A 22,435-nucleotide genomic window follows, 5' to 3' on the forward strand; every position below is an offset into this window, starting at 1 on the left:
TGATCTGTTACCACCCGTAGTGGGCTACTAAATTGTGTTTTTTTCCTTTGCTCCGTGTAACAAACGCATATACGCATATACAAGTGTGGTAAGAATTGTTCAGATTGTTGGAAGCACAACTGGTCTAAGCAGTGTAATCTCGTATCATATTCACATCTTCAGATACATGGACAAAAAAGAGGATCAACCAAAAACGTAACTTCGTTGCACAAATTCACCATCCAAATAGAAAGCCTTGTTACCACTTGCACGGCTTTGTATAATTCTTCGTTTCGTACATCTTTAGGCTATTCTCCATTCTTGTGACCGCACTGCCTATGTTAACTTTTTTTTAACCGTACCTGTACAAGTTTTTATTGATATAGTAGAAAAATACAAGACTACGACTCTGTGAGGTTATAGGCAGGAAAATGAAAAAGAAAGAGCCTATACTCACCCGGTTAGATTGGGACATCAACATGGGTAACACTCAACTCAAAACTGCCAAAGACGGCCGGTTGGATTAGGACCTCAACGCGGCCGCACAACTCCACTTGACAACGACAGCCATACCGAAAGCCTTATCGCGCCCTCCAACAATCTTACTCTCATGTAGTCACCGAAACCTCCTGGCGTGACCCCGTTGATAGGGACCTAAGAGAAAGCATACCGCATCGCACCAAGAAGGCCACCGCCATGCGGGATCCTTCACCATAGTGCTGCTGCAACACCACACTCCATCTGACAGAGTGATACCATCAGATCCGGACCTCTCGCAGGCTGCCTCGCAGTCGCCACCACGAAAACACAAACGTATGGGAGTCTCGCCACGTCCACCGTTGGACTCCACCTCACTCTCGTCGCCTTGAAGAAAACACCGCACGCGGGGACCTCACCACGTCCGCCACAGTATTCCATGTCACGGATCCGTTCTATTGTCGCCATTCTAGGGCAAAGCTTACTTTAACTGAAGGTCACTGGTGAGCTACACGATGTGGCTGATGTCTTGCAGACAGAGCTGTCCACACAACCTTGCCGAAACAACGGTTGGCAGCAGCACAAAATCGTATGAAAACTCAAAATGATCGTCATCGGACTGATCGTTAGGGCAGTAGAGCAGGTATATATGCAATGATAAGAAATTGCCACGATCTAACAACTACAAAGGCTTGATGAACTATTTTGATCCACGCTAGCCGTACGGCGATCGTTAGCTGTGCAGTTCAATCTATCATAACCTACATGAATCTGTTAACTGTGAGTGCAAGATTTGGACCACATTTCTGTAAAATTTCTGCATCTCAAACATGTGCTTTAAGCTGTCAACGATGCAGTTCGGATGGCGAATTGAACATTTTTCAAACTGAACTTTATATGCACACCTCTCTAAACTCTGTAAATGATTGTCCTGCTTTAATGCTTACTCGAATTCCAGAACTTGAAAAGGAAAAAAAAAGAAGGCGACACACAGCTTGTGTGAAAGGCCAAGCCCACAAGCAAAGCGTTGGGCTGTGGCCTGTTTCGTTGCTCACACCACGGCGGCGGGCGGCGGCGGCTGCCATTTATCCAAAACAGGCCACGCCTTGTCCCCCTTCTTCAACCTTCCGCTGCTGCGAAGCAGTGCGGGAAGATTGCAGGATTTGCGGCCGAATGGCGGCAGCGGTGCGGCCATCCAATGGTTAGTGCCTGCTCGATCCTTCGCTTCCTTCCCTCAACTCGTTTCGATGGTATCATGTGGTATCCCGATTCCCGCGCGTATCTGACTCGTTGGCGGTCGTCGCAGCCAGTCTCCTCGCACGCCTCAGGGAGGGCACGGCCAAGTTCGAGCTCCTCGAGGACCCCGCGCCCGCGCCAGCGCCGGCTTGGCCCCGGCTCCACTGCTTCGCCAGAATTGCCCCTTCGCTGTGCGTCTGCTTATTCTTTCCCGGATTTCTCTCAACACATCTGAATCAATTGCAGCTCGAGCAGAGTGAAGTTGCAAAACTTGTTTGTTATGTGCAGGAGGGGCGGTTGGTCGGCGGCGCTGAACAAGGTTGAGCATTACGGGGTTCAGAGGGTCACCGGAGATGGCCGCTGCATGTTTCGGGCGTTGGTAAGTTGTCGCATAATCTTCTTCTGTGTGCGCGTAGTATGATGATTATTGTGAACCTTTATTACTCGAATCTATTACCTTCGAGTTTGAATTCTAGTTGAAACAATGTCTCTTCAAGCGGTTTTTGGCATCTATGCAAATTCACATCACAGAGAAACCCGGTGCGTTGCTTGTAGGCTAAAGGAATGGCAAAGAATAAGGGGATTCCTTTGACCCCGAGGGAGGAGTTACAAGATGCAGGTAGCCTGAAACAATGCCTCGAACATACTCCCTCCGTCAAAAAAAAAACAAGTCATTCTAGAAATTTTAGGACAAATTAACAAGAAGGTAAAATGACCTTGTTTGCCCCTATTTATTAGCCATATTTGGTGCTAATTGACAGCTGCATGCACATGCACATACCATATAGAGTAAAACGACTTGTTTCTTGGACAAATTTTGAATCATAGAATGACATGTTTTTTGGGACGGAGGGAGTAGATCAATTTCTGCATCATGGATTTTTGTTTCTGTTTACTTTTAGCCTCATGTGTAGTTAAAGTTTTTGCAGTTGATATAGAGATAATGTGACGTGTAATAACAGTTGCTTTGTGAAAAAAGTAAATGGAGATCTTCCCCCCTTTATGTTTAAAAGACACTTGAGGTTACTATCATATTACGAGGTAGCACATCCACTTTAACGACCATAGAACTTATTCGCATGATAGAACATCAGACAATTAGTATCCTTGTCAATTAAAAAATAAACAACAGTGTCATTTGTTCTTATAAGATTTCAGCATCATACATCCATTTATGATGCCAACCGAGAGCTTTTCAAATTCAGTTCTTATCTTTGACTTGGAGGAAAATTCTTACAACATGCATTAATTCATGGTTTCGAAACTATGTGGTATAGCAGTATAGCATTTCCAACTTACAACCATATCCTTTCACTAGAAATAATGCTGGGAAACTAATGTTGATTTTGACTAAAAGTATCTCCCACAACAATCCAGATATCTGGCCAGATTCGGCAATCATTTCAGTTTTTAAACATATATTATATACTGCACATTGCAAATTCTTACCTGTCTGTCAGTTTACTCTTCCAAATGAAGGTTTTTTGGTTTTTGCAAGCTACTTTAGCCTTAGATGAACATGAGAAGATTCATCCGTCACCTGTGGGTGACCGTGTTGTATGAATGCATCACCAAAAGTTTACCATGCCTTCTTTGAATGGGACTTTATTGTTGATATATTCGAATTAAATTAATATCCCATTTCATAGATGATTTACGGATGGCGGTGAAAGAAATTATATGTGACAGCGAGACTGAGCGGCAGAAGTATGAAGAAGCTGTTATAGCAATTACCGTGGAACAATCCTTGAGACGGTTAGGCTCCTATGCCTTCCCACTTTGCTTTGACGGCATGAACTGAATTGAATTATTGTTGCTGACTTATTCCTGTTTTTCTAGCTACTGCCAAAGGATAAGGCGGCCAGATTTCTGGGGTGGAGAGTCAGAACTCCTGGTATAAGATTTCACATTTTCACTGTTCTAAAAACTTAAAATATGTAATTTGTGTAATCATCATTCGGTTATCGGATTAGATACATGGAGAATCTGATTAACATGATATGAGCAGTTCATGCACCCATTTTCTACTTTTGTTGGACTTCTGGAGGTTCTAGCCAAACTAGTGTTACTTGTTAGATGGAGCAGAATACTAGTGCCTATATATTTTTTGGATTATATGAGTTGGTATGATCTTTGACATAATTTGCACATGTCATTCTCTCTTTTCAGGTTTTGTCTAGACTGTGTCGGCAGCCAATCATTATTTATATTCCAGAGCGCGAGGTAATTCCACTGTCTTCGGGGATAATGCATTTAAAGAGAAGTGTCGGATTTAGTGACCGACAGTCCACCAGGGGGTTACCCAGGTGGTAGATTTGTAGGCGGGGGAGATCGTAAGGCTGATAACTCGAATGGTAACACAGAGACGCAAGGTTTAGACAGGTTCGGACCTCCAGAGAGTAATACCCTACGTCCCGTGTTCTGGTGGATTGTATTGCTGATCGTAGGTGCGAAGAGTTAACGTGATGTGTGATGAGTCACCCTCGGGGGTGCCTCTGGCCGCCTTATATAGGCTGACGACCTAGGGTTACAATTGGATAGAATCTAATCCTAGTCGGTTGTTACATGGAAGGCAATCTGAGTCGGTTTACAACAAGTATCCCGTGATATCCAGGCTGAATTGATTCGCCCGGCCTTCTAGCTTGTGCTCCACGCATCTTTATGCCTTGGCTCGCACGATATGGTCGGGCGGGCCCACTTGTCAGGGCTGACCAGTATCCTGGTTGATGGGGACCCGTAGGTACCCTTATCCCTCAAGCCCTCAAGTGATGTGGAGTCGAACAGGAACCTGACGGATGCGCAACGGAGCTTGTAATGTACTCGGCTGAAGGTGCGGTGTCGTCATAGTGATGGAGAGGCTGCGCAGTGCTAAAAAAAGGAAGAAAAATTGAAGCTTCCACAGGCGTATGACCAAATGCGCATGGCTATGCGACTACCGAGCTCCGAGATGTCTGGCATCCTGTAGATCGAAGGAAAGCACATGGAGGGCGTCGCAAGACGCACTCCATATGGAGTAGCCCTTGAGCATTGAAGCGATTAAAGTAATTGGTCCAATGGTCAAGAATCTGATGTATTGTTTCCGTCGTAAAAGGGATACAAATATAGCGCTCAGCCCCCGAGCGCGAGGACTGGTGGAGCCACGGAGGCACGTCGTGAGACTTAACGGAAAACCCGCGGGTTCCGTCCATTGCTTGCGGCGTAACAGGAGACATGCGGATTCCGTCGCTAGGTTTACGCTGTCAATGCCTTCAAAAGCCGAAGAGGCGCGGTTTCCTTTTCATTTCCACTCCACTCGCCCCCAAGTGTCACCGCCGCCAACGCCATCGCCGTCGCGCCTGAGAGCCCTAGGTCACGCCGCTGCGTCCGCAAGCCACATCCACCGCTCCTCCGCGCAAAGGCTGCAGTCACCGCCGCCGTGCTGCCATTCCCCGCCGCATGCGAACCAAGAGGCCCGCCTTCATCAGATCTGTGTCTCGAGGAGTAGAAACCGAAGAAATGGCGATGGAGTAGGCACCAGATCCATCCATGTACTGGGTGAAATCCGTGATGTCGGAGGAGAGGATCCAAGCCCTCGTCGATCGCGGCCTGCTCGGTTCCAAGTCCCTCCCGGAATGGAAGGCGACCGCGGGACAAGAGTTCCCCACCGAGGACAAGACCGAAGCTGTCGTCTTTGCGGCATTTTTCGAGCGGGGATTCGGGATCCCGACAGGGGATTTCTTTCGCGGGTTGCTAGAGTACTACAAGATCGAGTTAGTGCATCTCAACCCTAACTCCATTTTGGACATCGCAGTTTTTATCCACCTTTGCGAAGCTTTCCTCGGAATTCCTCCCCATTTCAATCTGTCGAGATATCTCTACCAACTAAAAATTGTGTCGACCAAGGGGAAGCCGGGATTGATCGGTGGTTGTGGATTTTCGCTGCAGCCAAAGAGGGTCCTGGAGTATTTTGGTCTGAAGCTCAAGGACTTGAACAAGGGGTGGCATAAGGAATGGTTCCTTATCACCAATCAGAAGCCCGAGCTGCCGCCCCGCCTCGGGTATGCACCCGTGACAATGCCGGAGTGGTCGAACCAGCCGACCTCCACGGAAATGGTCCAGGTGAAGCAACTGTTAAAAGAGATTGCCGACCTAAAATGTCGTGGGCTCACAGCCAGGGCTGTGAGCATCAACTTTTGCCGGAGGCTGACATAGCCGATCAAGGATAGGGTCCATCCGGCGTATGAGTACTTGGGGCTGTTGGATCCAACCCGGGACGCACAGCGGAAGGTTACCTAGGAAGAGGTTGCCGGCCGGATGTGCAAGTTCTTCAGTGGCGTCATCAAGAACAAGCACTGCCCCAAGGCGTACTCCCTCATGAGGTCGGCCGACCCGGTAAGATCTTGATTTTCATCGATTAACTAGGAGTCGGACTCATCCTTTGACGACTCTGACGAGGACGTATCGGTCTAAGGCAGCGGGACGGAGGTCGGGGGCACGGTCCTACTAGGCAGCCGGCATGCCAGGCCGTTCGCAAGGTGTTGGAGTCCAAGGTGCCAGAGGCGGAGAAGCCGGAGGCTGAGAAGAAGCAGAAGAAGAGGGGTGCCACGTAGTCGAAGGCACCCGCCGTGGCGGCAGCATCCTCTACGGAGACCTCGTCCGGGGTGCCGAGCGATGACTCTAAATCGCCCAGCCCGACCGCCAAGAAGAAGGCCGTGCTCCTTGGGATGACCGCAGCCGACGCGAAGTGGCTCAAGGAGCGGCTGAAAACGGAGATCTGCGGGGGGAAGCAGAAGGAGCCGATCTTGCCGCCGCCATCACCTCTTCGCCTAATGTTACGAGCGAAGAAGAGCATGTTGTGAGTCTGATCATGGCGTCGTACATTGTTGGAAGTTTGTTTGTACGTTGCTTAACTTTGTCCCTGTGCTGCGCTGACCGAGCAGGGAGGCGGTGATAGAGGATGACTCGAGCCTGGAGGACACTGGCGTCGGGACCCATGCAAAAGGTCGGACTCCTGAGGCAACCATAGGGGCTGCATCTACGATGTCTGTCCAAGCCGGGAGCAAGAGTAGCCTAGTGGTGGGACCTAAGGGGCCCGAGCCAAGGTCTTCGTTGCGCTAGGATGCCGCCGTATCTGCGCCCGGGGCCGCAGATGCCAGTGTCGAGGTGCAGATGGAGGAGACCCCCAGGGAAGCGCCAACGTCGATGCCCACGTGGAGGATGATTCCGCCACCCTGGACTTCTTCGAGACGGCCCTGGCACAGGATGTTGCTGCCGACAAGAGGGATCTTGCCATCCTGCAGGAAGCCTCGGCCAAGGTCGGATAGGTGTTATACGTAAGTTGACCAACCAATCTTGTTGTTGACTTCCATCCCTATCTTCCATCTTTGAATTGTTGGAGTAACTTTTGTGCAGAATCTGGCCAAGCGTGCGCACAAGAGGGCGGACGCCATCCACTGAGCTGAGGAGTATCGCCTTAGGCCGAGCGCCTGAAGGCCGAGCTCAAGAAGGCTAAGGAGGATGCTGCGGAGCAGATCTGACAAAAAGACCGGGAGATCGAGGAGCAGAAGATCACCAGGGAGGTCTAGGGCGACCTTGGCGCTTTGCTGACCGGTACGACTTCATCCCTTATGGAGGATCTAGCTTGGGTAGATAAGGCCGGTATCTTTTCTTGAGTTCCGTTACTTTGTAGATGCCCAGAAGAAAGAGGAGAGGCTCAAGAGAAACCTCAAAAAGTGCAAGGCTGCCAATGCCCGACTACAGCAAGACCACGACGTCGCCGTGCGCCGTGAGTATGATGTGTCGCGGAAACTGTCCTATGAGGCCAACTTGCACAAGGACATGGACCGGTGCTTGATTGCCGCTATGAATAGCCTCTAGCATGATCAGGTGGTTATTGTAGGGTTGGAGCTGGAGCTGGAAGGTCTGCGGTCGGCCGCGGGCTACATGATGGACATGGTCCAGCCTGAGGCCAATCCTGCCGAGCTGACGCCGACTGCTGGACCGACTGAGGAGTTCTCCTAGTTGTCTGAAGGTGCCGATGAAGGAGACCACCGTGGAGTGCGCGGAGAACGTCATTGTGCTTCTCAAGACGCATTTCTCTCAAGTGGAGGTGGAGCGCGTCGGAGCGGGGGTAGCCAAGGGCTTCGATCCTGATAGCCTTTTGGAGTTGGCCTTCCAGTATCAACAGGCTGCAGAGGAGGTAGTCAAGGAGTTGGACTTGTAATAGAAAAAAACTATGATGTGTATCATTTTGTGTCATGAGACAAGTAAACTAGTCAATTAACTTATGTAAAGGTAAAACTCCTTCCCTCCCTTGGTATGTTTGACAGGACACCGTGTGGCCTAGGCCTATAGCCGCTAAGCGCCTAGCCTTACTTGACCAGCACTCTACTGAGAGCGGATCTCGAGCTTGTAGAGGGGGCGAACACAAGGTTGTCTAGATTTCACATGCTAGGACGCCGTCCACACGAGTTAGTCGCACATTCTTGAGAGGGGTAGGAGAAATGTTGGGACCCAGAGGTCGGTGCGTGGCGGGGGAAGCCCCTGAGCGTAAAGGGGAGGGTGTGGTCTGTCGATCAGGTCAGACAGCCCCCGCATGTTAGTAAGAGCTCGGGTAAGAAGTAAGAAAGTAGTAGGTACGCAAAGAACCTCTAAGGTTTTGATTTATTTAATGTAAAAGGTATAAAGAGTACATAGTTTGAATCTCCTAAGGGTAGAATTGTCGCAGGTGTTGAATGTTCCATGGGTTAGGGACGCCTGAGGCATCCGTCCACTGCAGCTGGTAAGTGCCGAGCTGGACGACTTCTTTAACAATGAAGGCCCCTCCCATGGGGCCGACAGCTTGTGCATGTCCTTGGTGGACTGGATTCGACGGAGCACTAGGTCGCCAACATTGAATGAACGTTCCTGGACGTTCTTGTCGTGATAACGTCAAATCTGTTGCTTGTGCCGCGCATGCTGGATGAGGGCCCCCACACGATGCTCTTCTAGGCTGTCGATGTCGACCTGCCGACTCTTTTCTGCTTCCCCTTCCTCGTAGTTGCTCTGAATCCGGAAGATTTTCCAGATCGGCAAAGACAGCCCTCAGGTTGGCTTGGGGTGTGGCGAAGGCGTTGTGACTGGCTTGTTCTAAGTCAGCCTGCAGATTGCGAGCACATAAGGAATGCCTGCGTCGACCTCCAATGTCGTCCTAGCCACCGTTAGCCACCGTTGACAACATTGTTAGTTGCCGACGGGACGGGCGGTGCGTCGGCTGCTGCGGGGGCGGCGGGCGGCTGACGAACTTGCTCGGCTTGTTCCTGTTGGCGGCGCCTGACGCGGTCTCGATTCCTCTCGTTGCGTTCTCCTCCTGGGAGGAAGTTTCACCATCACGAGGAGGTTTGTCGGCAGAGACAGTGAAGACTTCCCGAACTTGAGACGCAGAGCTTCCATCGTCGCCCTCGCCGTAAGGGTTTAGGGTTAGGGCGAAGCGAGGGTCCTGCAACTCACTGCAGTCCGAAAACTGGGTAGGTTCGGTGGGTCGTTAGATTGGATCTGGAAAGACTGCATGAGTTTTTCGGAAAACACGGTAGCCGAGTTCTTAATGCTAAAAGGGGCGCGGGGAGAGCCCCGTGCCGACCTTCCGGGGCGTAGTGCTGCCTTGGAGAGGTTGATGCACTCAACAATGGTGTTGTTGATGCGATCTAGCCCCGCGATTAGATTGGAGGGTGTGGGTGCGCGGGTTGCCGCAAGGATATGCGCGATCCTCTCTAAGAGAGAGAGAGAGAGAGATCGCCGACCTGCTGGGTAAGCGGCATGATGATCCTCGGGTGAAGGCCTTGCTCCATCGATGCAGATCCGACGGATGCCGAGTTGGCGGCGGAGACTGAGTCAGCGATGAAGGCGGCGGAGTCGGAGTCCACCGACATGCTCCCAAAGCGGAGCATGTTGGCGAGGAAGTCTTTCATGCTCTTAGGGAATATGACGCTGAGGCGGGATGCCATCGAGCTCGCTAGGGAGGATCTCACGATCACCCCTACTTGGCGTGCCAACTGTCAGATTTGGTGACTGTCAGTCCACCAGGGGTTTAGCCAGGTGGTAGATTTGTAGGCGGGGGAGATCGTAAGATCAAGAACTCGAATAGTAACACAGAGACGCAAGGTTTAGACAGGTTCGGGCCTTCGAAGAGTAATACCCTTCCTGTGTTCTGATAGATTGTATTGCTGATCGCAGATGCAAAAAGTTAACATGAGGTAGGATGAGTCACCCTCGGGGGGTGCCCCTGGCCGCCTTATATAGGCTGAGGGCCTCGGGTTATAATCGGATAGGATCTAATCCTAGTCGGTTGTTACATGGAAAGCAATCTGAGTCGGTTTACAACAAATATTCCGTGATATCCGAGCTGAATTGATTAGCCCGGCCTTCTAGCTTGTGCTCCACGCGTCTTCATACCTTAGCCCGCACGGCATGGTCGGACGGGCTCACTTGACATGACTGACTAGTATCCTGATCGGTGGGGATCCAAAGGTACCCTTATCCCTCAAGAAGATAATCAAATGTACGTGAATTTTTGAACTATCATTGCCATGCAAATGAACCGTGGCATGGTAACATAAACGATTTATATAAAAATAAGATAACACTGCAAATATTCAATAAAGCAAGCAAAGGTTAAAGCAAGCATGGCACTAAATGGTTTGTATAAATTATGTAGCGACGTTGAAAATAAGCATTGCATGTCAGATATCAGCTTCTATGATCTAAAGCTTTGAATCCATAATGTTCTTGGATCTTGTTAATTGTCAATGTTTTTCTTAGAAAAAATTTGGTAGAGTATGAATGCACTCTTACTAAAGCAAATTGATGAAAAATTGTTGGACAATATCCTCTTTCTACCATCATCGGATATAGAATTCTTATGTTGAATTAAAGCGCTGCCTTTTGTTTCCTCGGAAGCTATCGTGTTTATATGTAGTATACTTTCATATGTTATAGCTGAACCTGAACTCTTCACTTTGTTCCTCCAGCTTGGCTCATATCTATCCTGTATGTTTACAGTACCATGGTCGTGGTAATGGCTTCATCCCCATAGCTGAATATGGATTGGAATTCGCCAAAAATTCAAAGAATTGGAAGAAAAAGGCACCTGTAAGACTTTTATATAGCGGGAGGAATCACTATGATTTGCTGGTTTGACATGGTTGCAGTGCTATCGTTCTTTGGTGCGTTGTCACTCCATGGTTGCATTTTTTTTCTTTTTATTCTTATGCCAGTTGTTTAGCCAACAATAGCATTAGTTGAACTATCAAAATATCTTTCCTTTTTTTTGGCGAAAACCAGTATGAAAATATCAATTATGAAATATAGATTGTCGTTCTATGGGTTGTATGTTCGCTGATTGTGCTTATGATGCTATGATAGTGGTTCTACCGTTATTTTTAGAGTCATATACAGCCATTCTAGGGAGTTACTAACTGCAGATTTCGAGCCAAGACGCCGCATGCCCGCATGTACTGCAATCCTGCCCTAGTGAGGCCAATGCTATTTGCCTGAGATTTGTTCGGTGGCGCGTCCAAGTTTTTGACCGGTTGGTGGCCGGCAGGATAATGGATCGTTTGCCGGAGTTGTGGTTGAGGGGCAGTACTATATAGTCTATTGGATATGTTTGAAATCGAATTATTAGTAATCATCGTGTTGCAATTGCAAGCATATAGTTGACCGGAATCATGTATTGGGTCCTTGCATGAGCGGGCTGGGGGCTGCATCTCGTCTCTTTCCCCTCTATATGTTCACTTCGTCCATAACAGTACTTCACTCAGAGTCTTCTTTCCCCATCACACAGCAGTTAGCGGCGACTCTGGGGCGGAACTCCGATCCTTCCTCTCCGGCGCCCTCGCTGGTGACGGAGGTGGTGGGGGCTAGGTCAATCGGGGGTAGGTCGTGTAGATATACTACTTTAGTGAGGTAGGTCGTGTAGTTTATGTTTTCTGGTAGATTTGAGATACCCACCGGTTCTTTTGTCCCTCCGAGGTATGTTTGATAAGTAGATCGTGAGCTAAATTTTAGCTCCTAAACTTTAGCCTCTAAAATTTAGTTCTGCTGGGCTGTTTGGATCTATGGACTAAAATAAACTAAAGTCCATAAATGCTGTTCAACAAAGACACTATTACCCTCCTTCCTATCCCTCCTCTCCACCAGCAGCATCACCACCACCACAACAACCAGACCACACCCGATGGCGTCTCCGTCGCCAGCTTCGGTGCGGCCGCTCGGGCGAGAGGGCGGCGGCGGTAGTGCGGGTGCGCGAGAAGGAGGGGCTGGACTCCACGTCGCCGTCGCCGCTCACGCCCGGCGTGCCGCCGAGCCCGCTCGACCCGGTGTCGGCGGCGTTCCTCTCCCCCACCGCGCACGAGTGGATAGGGTGCGGGTGCGGGTGGAGGCTTGCGAGGCCGGCAGAGGCGGCGGGGGGCCAAGCGGAGGCGGCGGGCGTTGGAGGCGGCGAGCGTTGGAGGCGGAGGAGAGAGGGAGCGCGGGAGGGGCAAGGGACCACGCGGAGAGAGAGGAAAAGGGGATAGGGGTGGAACTTGGTCTTGGGGACCACTTTTAGCCCAGTTTAGGGTCTCTTTAGGAGTTAAAATTTTTAATCCAAAGTTTAGTTCTTTGCCCCTTTTTACCCACCTGTTTGGATCCCAAGAGCTAAATTTTGAGCTAAAAGTGCAGAACTAAAATTTAGCTCATGTAGCTCATGGATCCAAACAGACCCTTCTGGTGAAACGATGGTGCTTGGTGTTAGCGAGGATGGCCGTGGCTCAGACTTCACTAGTGCTTACCTTGCGAGGTATGTATTACACCTACTCGTGCAGCCGGGTTGGTGTTCATGGATTCCCCTTTATGGGTATGCTGTTCGTCGATTGGGATTGGCCGGTGGAGCGACAGGCGTCTGATCCCAGCTTCTACGACGAAGTGACGGCAATCAGCCGTCGGCCGGAGCGTTCAGCGTCTCAAGCGCAAGTCACGGTTGGCGTGCAACTCATTGGCTTTTCAAAAAGTAATTGTTCTTCGTCCAGATGGGAATCGACATTGAGGTTCATCCTTGGTAGAACAAGGCTGCGGCGGCAACGGTCAGCGACGGCGGAGACCACCGGGAGCACCTCTTCGCTTGAGCTTCAATGTAATTTGTTTTACTTTCAGGGGTGCCTTCACAGGGGGCTTGTAAATTTCCTGTTATCTTTTAAATAAAGTTCAACCCGGTGCACTAAAAAAAAAGTGCTTCAAGCCCTCAACATCTTTCTTTTCTTGTTCCTGGCCATTTTGTTGTACCGCAGTGTCAGTCAGTAACAGCGCTGCTACAAGTGACACCCCATGTGGCCTGTTAGTCTTTTACAGCAGATGTGCAGAGCGAGAGGTTGCAGTGATTGAGGCTGCGTGTGTTATTCGTATTGCTTTTTATTTCCCATTGAATCCACAACTAAAAAATCCATCAAAAGCAAGGGGGGTTATAGTGAGAATTGATTTGATGGAAACGGAACAAGGAGGCGGCCCAGACGCATGTTGTCATTTATCTGTTTTATATACTCACTAACCATCAGGCCGTGCATTATTGAGCTAGTACTAACCAAGCTTAAAGCAAAGCGTTACGAAAATGAGCTGTAGGTGCAATGCAACAGATGGATTCTATTACTGCTACTGCTACTAGTACATGATGACCCTCCTGCCAAGCTAAGCATGGGCTTGATTTTGGGACAAAGTGGAATGGGTTGGATCCATCCCACTCTTCTGGGTTAGGTTCAACTCATCTCGTGTTTGGTTGGGAGGGATGAGTTTGTTCAAGTTTTTTTTGGTTGGAGGGGTTCAGAGGGTTGGGGTGGATACCATTTTAGCACCGTTAGTCACGCTTACTAGCAGGTCCCACCAGTCATCCTCCTTTTCCTTCTCTTTTCTTTTTTTTTAGCCGGCCTTTATCTTCTTCCATGCGTTATTCCATCTATCCATCACCGCGTCCTCATCCCTCACCGCGCCGGCCTCCCTAGCCGTGACAGTCTCACCCGCCACGCCAGCCTCATTCGCCGGCGTCTTCCTTCCCGCCGCGCCGGACTCCCCCGCCACGCTAGCCACCCACGCCCCACGCCGCCCCAGCTCACTCAGGCGGAGCTCAACCCGGCCGGTGGCAGAGCTCCTCTGGCGGGGGCGGAGCCCGAGCTTGCTAGGGCCGGTAGTGGAGCTCCACCAGCCCCTTCCTCTTTCTCGCGATGTCTTCCCCGCCGCCCCTCCTCTCTCTAGCGTCGCCGGCCCGTTCCTCTTCCCCGCTAGTCGCCATGGCCGGAGGCCAGGGCTCACGCCTGTTCTCACACAAAACGGCGCTGCAACGCCGTCCAAGTGGGTTAGATACGTTCGCTCGATTTGGGCGGACGCACTCGACCCGCATATTTCCCTATATGAACCCAACCCACCTCATGTTTGGGTCGAACTCATGCCGACCCAGTTAAACCCCAAACCAAACACCCGATAAGATAGACCTGCCCACTGCTATGCCGCGGCTGCCAGCGACAAGCCGACTCCAAGAACGACACGCTCCTCCCCGTGCGGCCCCATGTGTCAACCACTCTCCCTAACAGTACTGGACATACAGTATGTCAAAAAAAAGTCATAGTACACCTCGTCCTTTTGCCCTCAATGAAAATTGAAGAAAAAAGTGAGAGAAATTCAATGCGATGCCATGCTAACACGCTGTAGCCTGCAGCTGTAGCTAACCAAACTGCCAATCACGAAGAAACAAGAGGATAGTCCGACTGGGCAGCCGGGAAAAGGCTGGCTGGCCGACGTGGGCCGCACCGCGCCTGTCCCCCCGGCAATAATATCCCGCCCGTCACACAGCCTGACGCCCGGGCCCCACCCCCCTTGCGAGACCCCTGCTTGCTTCTCCCGTACTTCTCCCCGGTCCCCCACCGGGGCCGCGGAGCTCCCCGTCCGCCGACGTGTGGGTCCCGTCAACCGGTGGCCCCGCCCGCAGCGACGCTAGCGATCGGAGCCGCCTGTGTGCGGAGCTCCCTCCTCCTCGATCGCGCACTAATGGTGGCGGTCATAATTGCGTACTAGTTTAATGGCACTGTGCTGTGCCTCCATCATCCCCTCCCATCCCATCCACTCTCTCGCTTGTTTTGCTGGCTTTTTCTTTCCGCCGCGGCAAAAGTGAGGCGCCGGGGGAGACGAACCCGTCATAATTCCACTGCTTAATTGCGCCTCGTCGTCTCCTGCGTATAAAACCACGGCCATCGGAGCCGCCGGGCGGACTTGTTCATTCTCCCTCGTTTCCCCGCGCGCGCATGCCAAGGCCGGATCGGGGGGCTCTAGTCAGATCTCGCGCGCTTCTCGCCGGCCGCGGAACCCGAGGGAGTAGGAAGATCAGAGGAGGAGGAGGAGGAGGATGTTTAGCGGGACGCAGCAGAAGTGCAAGGTGTGCACCAAGACGGTGTACCCGATGGACCAGCTCTCCACCGACGGCGTCGTCTTCCACCGATCCTGCTTCAAGTGCCAGCACTGCAAGTCCACCCTCTCCGTACGTCCCCTTCTGCCCGTGTTCTTACGTTTCAGCGGTGGGTGGGTGGGTGGATCTGTTGGTGATGCAATGTAGCATCGGGTTGTAGATCTGCGGATTGATGCGGGCGAATGGATCTGCTGCGTAGTGTATCGGAAGAATTCTGTGCCCGAGAGATCATGATTTTGTCCGTTTCACATTTGCTGACTTGGTAAAAGAGGATTGGGCAGATTGGCAGAAAATTGTTGGAAATGAAATCTGTTCTTTGATCGTTTGGTTAGGCAGAGCTGTCGGTAGGGAGGCAAAGGATACGCCGTTGGCAGGGTCTGACGATCTCCGTGTTCATCTTTTTTGGCCTTTGACAGCTGAGCAACTATTCCTCGTTCGAAGGAGTGCCATACTGCAAGGCCCATTTCGAGCAGCTGTTCAAGGAGACCGGGAGCTACAACAAGAGCTTCCAATCGCAATCACGTAGGCATTCAGTACCGAATCATTGACATGAAAATACATGTTTTTGCGCTTATGCGATCTGATGCGGTGATGTGCTGATGGTTTTCTACTTTCAGCTGCAAAGCTTACTCCGGAAAAGTTGGCCCCTGAGCTGGTGAGTGCCCGTCTGTCTACTTTAGTTCTAGTCTGTTTTCATTCTTCACGCCCTTTAGTTCTAGAGAAGTGATCAATGTTGTGCAAAATTTGCTATTCAGACCAGATCTCCAAGCAAAGCTGCAAGAATGTTTTCAGGAACACAAGACAAGTGTGCAACTTGTGGCAAAACCGCGTATCCTCTTGAGAAGGTAATTTTAACCAGTCATGTATGTTTTATCTTCATTATTATTTCCTTTCAGAGGTTTGGGTTGTAATTCATGATATCATATTTCCTTTTAACCATATCCTTTCAGTGCATTGTAGCAATTAGATATTTCATCAAAAGGACCAAAATATTTGGAATAGAACTCCCTGTTCTCATGACATGCATGCACAAGTGAACATATATTTGCCTTTTTGTCTGCCAAATTGCATTGCCAACCTAAATTTTATTCCAAGTACATTTAATATTTGCCTTGATTCATCTAATTTTCCTTGTCTTTATGTCTGATAAAAAATTCTTGCTGATTGCTGTTCTTGATGGTCCAAAACGTGCTGCTGACTTGTTAATGAAACATTGCAGGTAACAGTCGAAGAAAAGGCCTACCACAAGTCGTGCTTCAAATGCTCCCATGGGGGCTGTGCCATTACACCATCCAACTACGCAGCCTTGGAGGGGACCCTCTACTGCAAGCACCATTTCTCTCAACTTTTCAAGGAGAAGGGAAGCTACAATCATCTGATCAAGTGTGCATCGGTGAAGCGTGCGGAAGCACAGCCTGAACAACCAGCGCAACCAGCTGCTGATTCATCTTGATCGTGCCATCTTGAAAGCGAGGGTTCGGAAGCCTCCTGTTTTTACTTAAAACCACCTGCTGTATGTTATGCCGTCTAGCCCTGAGGATACTGGACTTCTCTATTTTGGTATCCTCTGCTGTGCTAGCTGACTCACATTGGTGAACCATGGAATTGCTGTCATTTTCAACGAAATTGTTGTGCACCGGGTACCCCTTATTGATCGATATATTGTTGTGTTGCCTTGCGATACTATTTTGCATTCCTGTTTGGTATTGGCATATCGCTCCCATATTTCAGGCTTCTTTTTTATTGTGACTCGTGAGTGAATTTACTTACACTAAAAATAGGCCGGAAGACCACCTGTTTTGGGACGATCCTGCCTTTCAGAAAGGAAAAGGAAGTGAAGCACTGAAGCTGTGAAGCATTTCCAAGCTCGTGCTCCCGACGTGAACCTTCTGCAGGAATACGTTGAGCCTACTGACATGAGCAAGAGCATCCTGTCTCAGCACCACTTGCTGGGAGCATATTCGATGCAAATGGAAGCGTTGGACATTTGGAAATGTCCCTCCGATCCAAGGGAAACCAGATTGAGGATGAGATAATTCACGGCTTCAAAGTTGCTCATGCAACCAATTTCGATCATTTTACAAACTTTTTTGAAAACTATAAAAAAGCCAGACAAAGTGTAAATGTAAATTGACACGCCACAGACGTGAGAACTACCTAATAGCATCATAATCCTGAGGATGGTCAACTACACAAGGCAAGAATGGACCAGTTATACTAAAGTGCAACGCATTCCTATTTCTCAAGATTTCTGTACTCATGTTTATAGTCCAGACTATACAGAAATGAAACAAATCCGAGTAGAACGGCACAAAAAAATGTAAAGCCCCACCAGCACCAGTGCGTTCCCAGCTCCCCACTTTTGCCGTCCCGTCATGTAGTACAAAATCGTGTATTTTCCCAGCCCTGCTTCCACACCTTTGCCGAGGAAGAATAAACACAATTACAAGAAAACAATGAAAGGCTAAGTGGTTTCACTTTCACATGAAGGCAGGTAGAAATCTCCAATTTTCCCCACATCTCATCGACACCACAGGTCAGCTCGTGCTGGCAGTTCTCCAATTATCCCCTGCATAGACGCCTTCATTACCAAGTTCTTCCTCTATTCTAAGCAGCTGCAGAGACAATGGGCAAGGCTACCAAGTCAGCTGTATTCATGGCGGTGTTTATTCAGTGTGTACTCACATACTATAGAAACTGGAAAACTGGCCTGGGAAACTATTGTAAGGATGGATATGAAGGGTTCAGCACAAAGAAAGACCTGGTTGTATTTAGTGAGACACTCTCCACGGCAGGGGGCACCGGCTTTGATCTGTCCGGCTGCAGCACCAACAGCAAGGTCTGCGACGAAAGAATCTTCAGTGTCCCCAGACCTATGTGACACCATCACACCCCAATGTGCATCCTTTGCCTGCTTCACCACCTCTATGGCCTCAGTGACAGTGCCCACTTGGTTTACCTGCAAATAAAAAAAATGCTATTAACATCCTGAACATAATAAGACACAGCAGGTATACTAAGGGCCTCTTGGGAACATAGAAATTTGTCATGTGACGGTATATTTCCTCCCAAAAACCTACGAAAGAACCGTGATTAAAATAGGTAGTCAACAGAAGTTCAGAACGAAATTAAGGGAGCAATGTTAGGAAGAAAAATACATGCGCAAGCAAGAGGTTCTCGAGACTCCTATGTGCATGCAGTGGTACCGCACTACAGCCTACTAGTTTAATTATAAGTTTCTCATCCTTTTTTTCCTAAAACATTTCTCATCCTTTTTTCCCTCAAACAAGTTTCTCATCTTCCAGAAAGTGATAAATAGATTTGTATGGCTGTTGCAGTCCGAATACCGCACTGTTATATATAAATGCACTAAAAAACTCAACTCAGATCACACAACTTCACTATAATGAACATTGAGAAGGAAGGGTAGCACTTTAATAAAGAATTAGCATGAGCATCCAGTCACAAAGATACTGTATTTAGTCAATGAAAGTATGCCTCATTCCAGAGTTCCTTCTCATGTGGTATTTTTACTAGTCATTCTTGAACTGCTCCAATATTATGGATATGTAACAAAAATCGGCTCCAAATTTTTCTAAGAAAAACACATATGGATGGTTTGAGAACTTGCCTTCAGAACAAGAGCGTTGCAAGTGTACTCATTAACTGCCCGCTTAATGCGTTCGGGATCAGACATCAATAAGTCGTCCCCTGCAACCTATACCCGTTTCATACCATGAGCTCCTCATAAAATAAAAACCTAAAGTTTAAAAGAACAAAAATCACCTGGCATAGCTCTAGCGTGGTCAACTTTTTTGAGTGCTCCCAGTCATCTTTGTCAAAGGGCTGCTCAATGGAGACAAGTGGGTATTCTAATGCAGAAATGGAGGAAGAAATCAGCAAACTTGTGTTTTTAAGCTTTATGAAACTTAAAGATGTAAAAAAAACTTATGCCAATCCATAATTCAAGTGATACCTGAACAAAGCTGGCTATATATTTCAATCATATCATCTGCAGTTTTGAAGTTCTGCCCTGATTTCTTTTTTGACTTGAACTCCAGATCATATTTCTTACCTATAAAGAGATGGATGAACATAGCCATTGAGCGAACTGCTTGGCATGGTAAATACAAACTACCCAACTACATAGGTTTACCTATGTTTCAAGCTCACTATTTCTAAATGTTCAAGATTGTACAGTATCTGATCATCTGGATTCAAGTAGAGTACGTAGCGGCATCATTACAAGATTTTTGCTAGATGGTCATAAGTCATAACATGTTTTCAGTGGCACTGGCATTATTCTGATAAAAAGTAGTGATGACATTAAACAAAGATATTGCAGTACTTAAACAATGAGGCATACATAATATGAATAGGGGCCCAGAAACATTGTAAGTATGAAACGTTAGTTTTTCAACACAGTACAGTAAATAAGGAACTCTTCGTTCAGACACAACCGAAGCAGTAGAATGATTAAATCCTATCATCAAATTCATAGTCTATTTGATATTTAGATTCAGAGGACTAAGTTTTGAACATTTACGCAGCTCACATACAAGAAATACCAGTGCTTTTCTACTTACCTACACAAAAATCAGTAGCAGCGACATCAATTGCCAACTTAATTCTTCCATTATATCCAGCCCTTTCTATTGCTGCTATGACAAGATCCAGGCCTTCAGATATGCTGAAAATTGATAAAGCAACATAGATACGTCATTAGGGTATATAAGGAGATCTCCTAAAAGGGAAAACAAGAAATGAGTGGTATCCGAAATGGTAAACTAGTTTCTTACTTGCCTGGAAATATTTGGAGCAAATCCACCATGATCTCCAATGTTGCAACTCTCCGCACCATATTTCTCCAAGATAATATCCTGTAAAATTAATTGGTAAGGAAATATCTACAAAACTGAGCAAGCCTTAGGGTCCATGGTGTCGGTACTTTGCCTTAAGGGTAACCAACCCAAATGAAGTAGTAGCTAAACTCAAAAGAAAAAGAAAAGGAGAAGGTATCAGAAAGAAAGTGTGCAATATTAGGTTTTTATTGAACACAATCTTATGCTGTTTGATGAACATTTTGATCCAAGTATGAGTGGAGAACAACATTCATGTTGCTGAGAACATAAGATCGTTAGAAGTTAAGGCTACCTTGAGATGGTGATAGGTCTCGGAACCCATCTGCATTGCTTCTTCAAAGTTCTTTGCACCAACAGGAAGGATCATAATTTCCTACAAATAAGAAAAGTTCACTTATATTTACTGCAGACTTATAGTTAATTATATTGATATTGTTGATATACATGAACCACCGACTATCTTAATATATTTGTTAGGATAAAAGATGACTCAATTGAACAAAATAAGGGAATAATGCCTTCAACTTTTCAGATACTAAGAATATTTTAGAAGAGAGCCTTCAGGAGCTTGCAGAGAAATTGGTTCTGCAAGGCAATTCTAAAAGTTTGGAGAAATACTTGAATGGGAAGACCATTTCCAGCATGCTTTCCACCATTAATGACTGTAATTGCAGGGACAGGAAGAGTTGTAGCGCTTTTGCCAACAAGATCTGCTATATGCTTGTAGAGGGGAACCTGAACGGCAACAAGCATCCAATGATCCAACAATAAGAGTTATGTGCGGTGGCATCAAGACATTTTGACCTCAAACTCTGATGATTTTAGCAGAAAACCAGAACCTCTTTTTCAGCAGCACCAGCTTTGCAAGCTGCAATTGATACAGCCAGCATAGCATTTGCTCCAAGCTCAGCCTGCATTTCGCACAGTATCACAGTTATTTCCATTTGGATAAAATCCATTAGCCAGAAATAATGGGACGATTTAGGATACAAAGAATTTGAGGCAGTAGCTATCAGTAGAAACACATGTAGACAAGAACATAGCATTATTTCCCAACTGATCCTAAAATTGAATATGCCATTGTAAAGTATTGCTCGAGCATATAGAGCCATTAGTTGTTTGTGTTGTGTTACTCCACAACACCTAAGTGTGACATGGGTTTGGCAAATGCAGAATTCAGGAACAAAACAACTCCAGAGGAGGGGAAGAGAAAGCGTCAGGAGTGCTGCACCTTGTGGCGCGCCTTGTCCAAGTCCATGATGGCCTGGTCGATCTGCGCCTGCTGCTGCGGATCCATCCCCACGAGCGCCTCCGACACCTTGTCGTTGATCACCCGCACCGCATCGGCAACCGCCCTGGCGAGGATCTTCCGCCTCTCGGAGTCCCCGGCCGCGTCGGCGGCGGCCCCTTCGGGCGCGCCCGCGCCGGCCGCGGACGCTCGGTGCACGGCCTTGTTGGTGTGCAACTCGACCTCGACGGCCGGCGCGCCGTGCCCATCAAGGATCTGGCGCGCCCGCACCCTCGTGATCACGGCGGGCGCCGCGCGGCGCATGTGGCCCGCGATGAAGAGCACCGGGTCGGGGGCCTTGGCGCGGACCGCCGCGTTCACGGCCTCCTCGATCTTGCGCGAGAGCAGGTGCTTCTCTAGGTACTCCTGCACCGACATGGCTGCCGCGGCGGTGGAATCCTCCTGCTCCTCGCGACCTCACCACGCTCTCCTCCCCTCCCGCCGAGACTCCGCACGTCTCGGAGCGACAAAGAGCTTCTCGAAAAATTCTTATCAAGACTATATACAGGGGGCTCTTTTAAAAAAAAAATTCCCCAAATACATATTAACCCGCATATAGCTAATAATTAACCTCTAATATTTCAAAACAGGACACATCATTGTAATTAGACCCATCCCAGCACCTTCCTACCCTCTCCCCATCTCATTCTTTCCTCTCCTTCCTCCCGTCGAAGAAGAACTCGCCAATCCGCACGCGCCTCCAATCCTCCCCTGAGCTCTGGGAAAATTTTACCGAGAACCAAGAACAGAACCGAAAAAATTGAGAAATGAACTGAATTTACCGAGAACCGAAATCTCAGTTCCCTGTTCGGTTCTCATTTCCTAGGAACCAAACTTTGTTCGGTTAATTTGGTTCTTCCCCTCGGTTAACCGAACTAACCGAGGAACCGAGACCCAATAAGCCCAATAAGGCCCACTAACTGCGTAACCCTAGCTCCCTCTCCCTCCCCTTGGTCAGTCCGTCACCCGCGCCATCCTCTCCCTCCAGGCTCCTCAGCCTCACCCTCCCTCCCGGCTCCTCAGCCTTACCCGCGCTGCCCCTCCCTCCCGGCCGGCGCCGCCCCCTTCCAGTCCCATCCCTCTCCCCGCTGGCCGCCGCCTCCCCAACCGCGGCACATCCCCCCGGCGGCGCGTCCCCAGCCGTAGCGAAGC

General features: G+C 48.7%; 3 protein-coding genes and 1 long non-coding RNA gene across 4 annotated transcripts; 3 read left to right on the forward strand and 1 right to left on the reverse strand.

The window, feature by feature from the left end:
• Positions 1 to 1,500: 1,500 nt before the first annotated feature.
• On the forward strand, positions 1,501 to 11,042 carry LOC101774321 (OTU domain-containing protein At3g57810). Its single transcript, XM_004984618.3, has 8 exons — positions 1,501 to 1,657; positions 1,763 to 1,883; positions 1,981 to 2,071; positions 2,248 to 2,311; positions 3,342 to 3,447; positions 3,532 to 3,586; positions 3,862 to 3,915; positions 10,708 to 11,042. Exons 1-8 carry the CDS (start codon positions 1,630 to 1,632, stop codon positions 10,843 to 10,845), a joined length of 657 nt encoding a protein of 218 aa, XP_004984675.1. The 5' UTR covers positions 1,501 to 1,629; the 3' UTR covers positions 10,846 to 11,042.
• LOC105915066 lies at positions 3,922 to 7,964 on the forward strand. The gene is made up of 2 exons (XR_001164837.2): positions 3,922 to 7,004; positions 7,084 to 7,964. It is a non-coding gene; the product is annotated as an uncharacterized LOC105915066 (long non-coding RNA).
• Positions 11,043 to 14,765: 3,723 nt separating the features above from the next.
• LOC101773923 (LIM domain-containing protein WLIM2b) lies at positions 14,766 to 16,814 on the forward strand. The gene is made up of 5 exons (XM_004984617.4): positions 14,766 to 15,205; positions 15,550 to 15,655; positions 15,751 to 15,788; positions 15,889 to 15,978; positions 16,353 to 16,814. The coding sequence occupies exons 1-5, from the start codon at positions 15,074 to 15,076 to the stop codon at positions 16,584 to 16,586; spliced, it is 600 nt and encodes a 199-aa protein (XP_004984674.1). The 5' UTR covers positions 14,766 to 15,073; the 3' UTR covers positions 16,587 to 16,814.
• Positions 16,815 to 17,169: 355 nt separating this feature from the next.
• On the reverse strand, positions 17,170 to 21,850 carry LOC101773509 (cytosolic enolase 3). Its single transcript, XM_004984616.3, has 11 exons — positions 21,227 to 21,850; positions 20,835 to 20,906; positions 20,614 to 20,730; positions 20,288 to 20,368; positions 19,937 to 20,013; positions 19,720 to 19,823; positions 19,110 to 19,208; positions 18,920 to 19,005; positions 18,765 to 18,851; positions 17,895 to 18,092; positions 17,170 to 17,748 (listed from the first exon to the last, which is right to left on the reverse strand). The coding sequence occupies exons 1-11, from the start codon at positions 21,659 to 21,661 to the stop codon at positions 17,671 to 17,673; spliced, it is 1,434 nt and encodes a 477-aa protein (XP_004984673.1). The 5' UTR covers positions 21,662 to 21,850; the 3' UTR covers positions 17,170 to 17,670.
• Positions 21,851 to 22,435: the final 585 nt, after the last annotated feature.

The sequence above is a fragment of the Setaria italica genome, chromosome IX, assembly GCF_000263155.2.
Source record: "Setaria italica strain Yugu1 chromosome IX, Setaria_italica_v2.0, whole genome shotgun sequence".
Taxonomy (NCBI): domain Eukaryota; kingdom Viridiplantae; phylum Streptophyta; class Magnoliopsida; order Poales; family Poaceae; genus Setaria; species Setaria italica.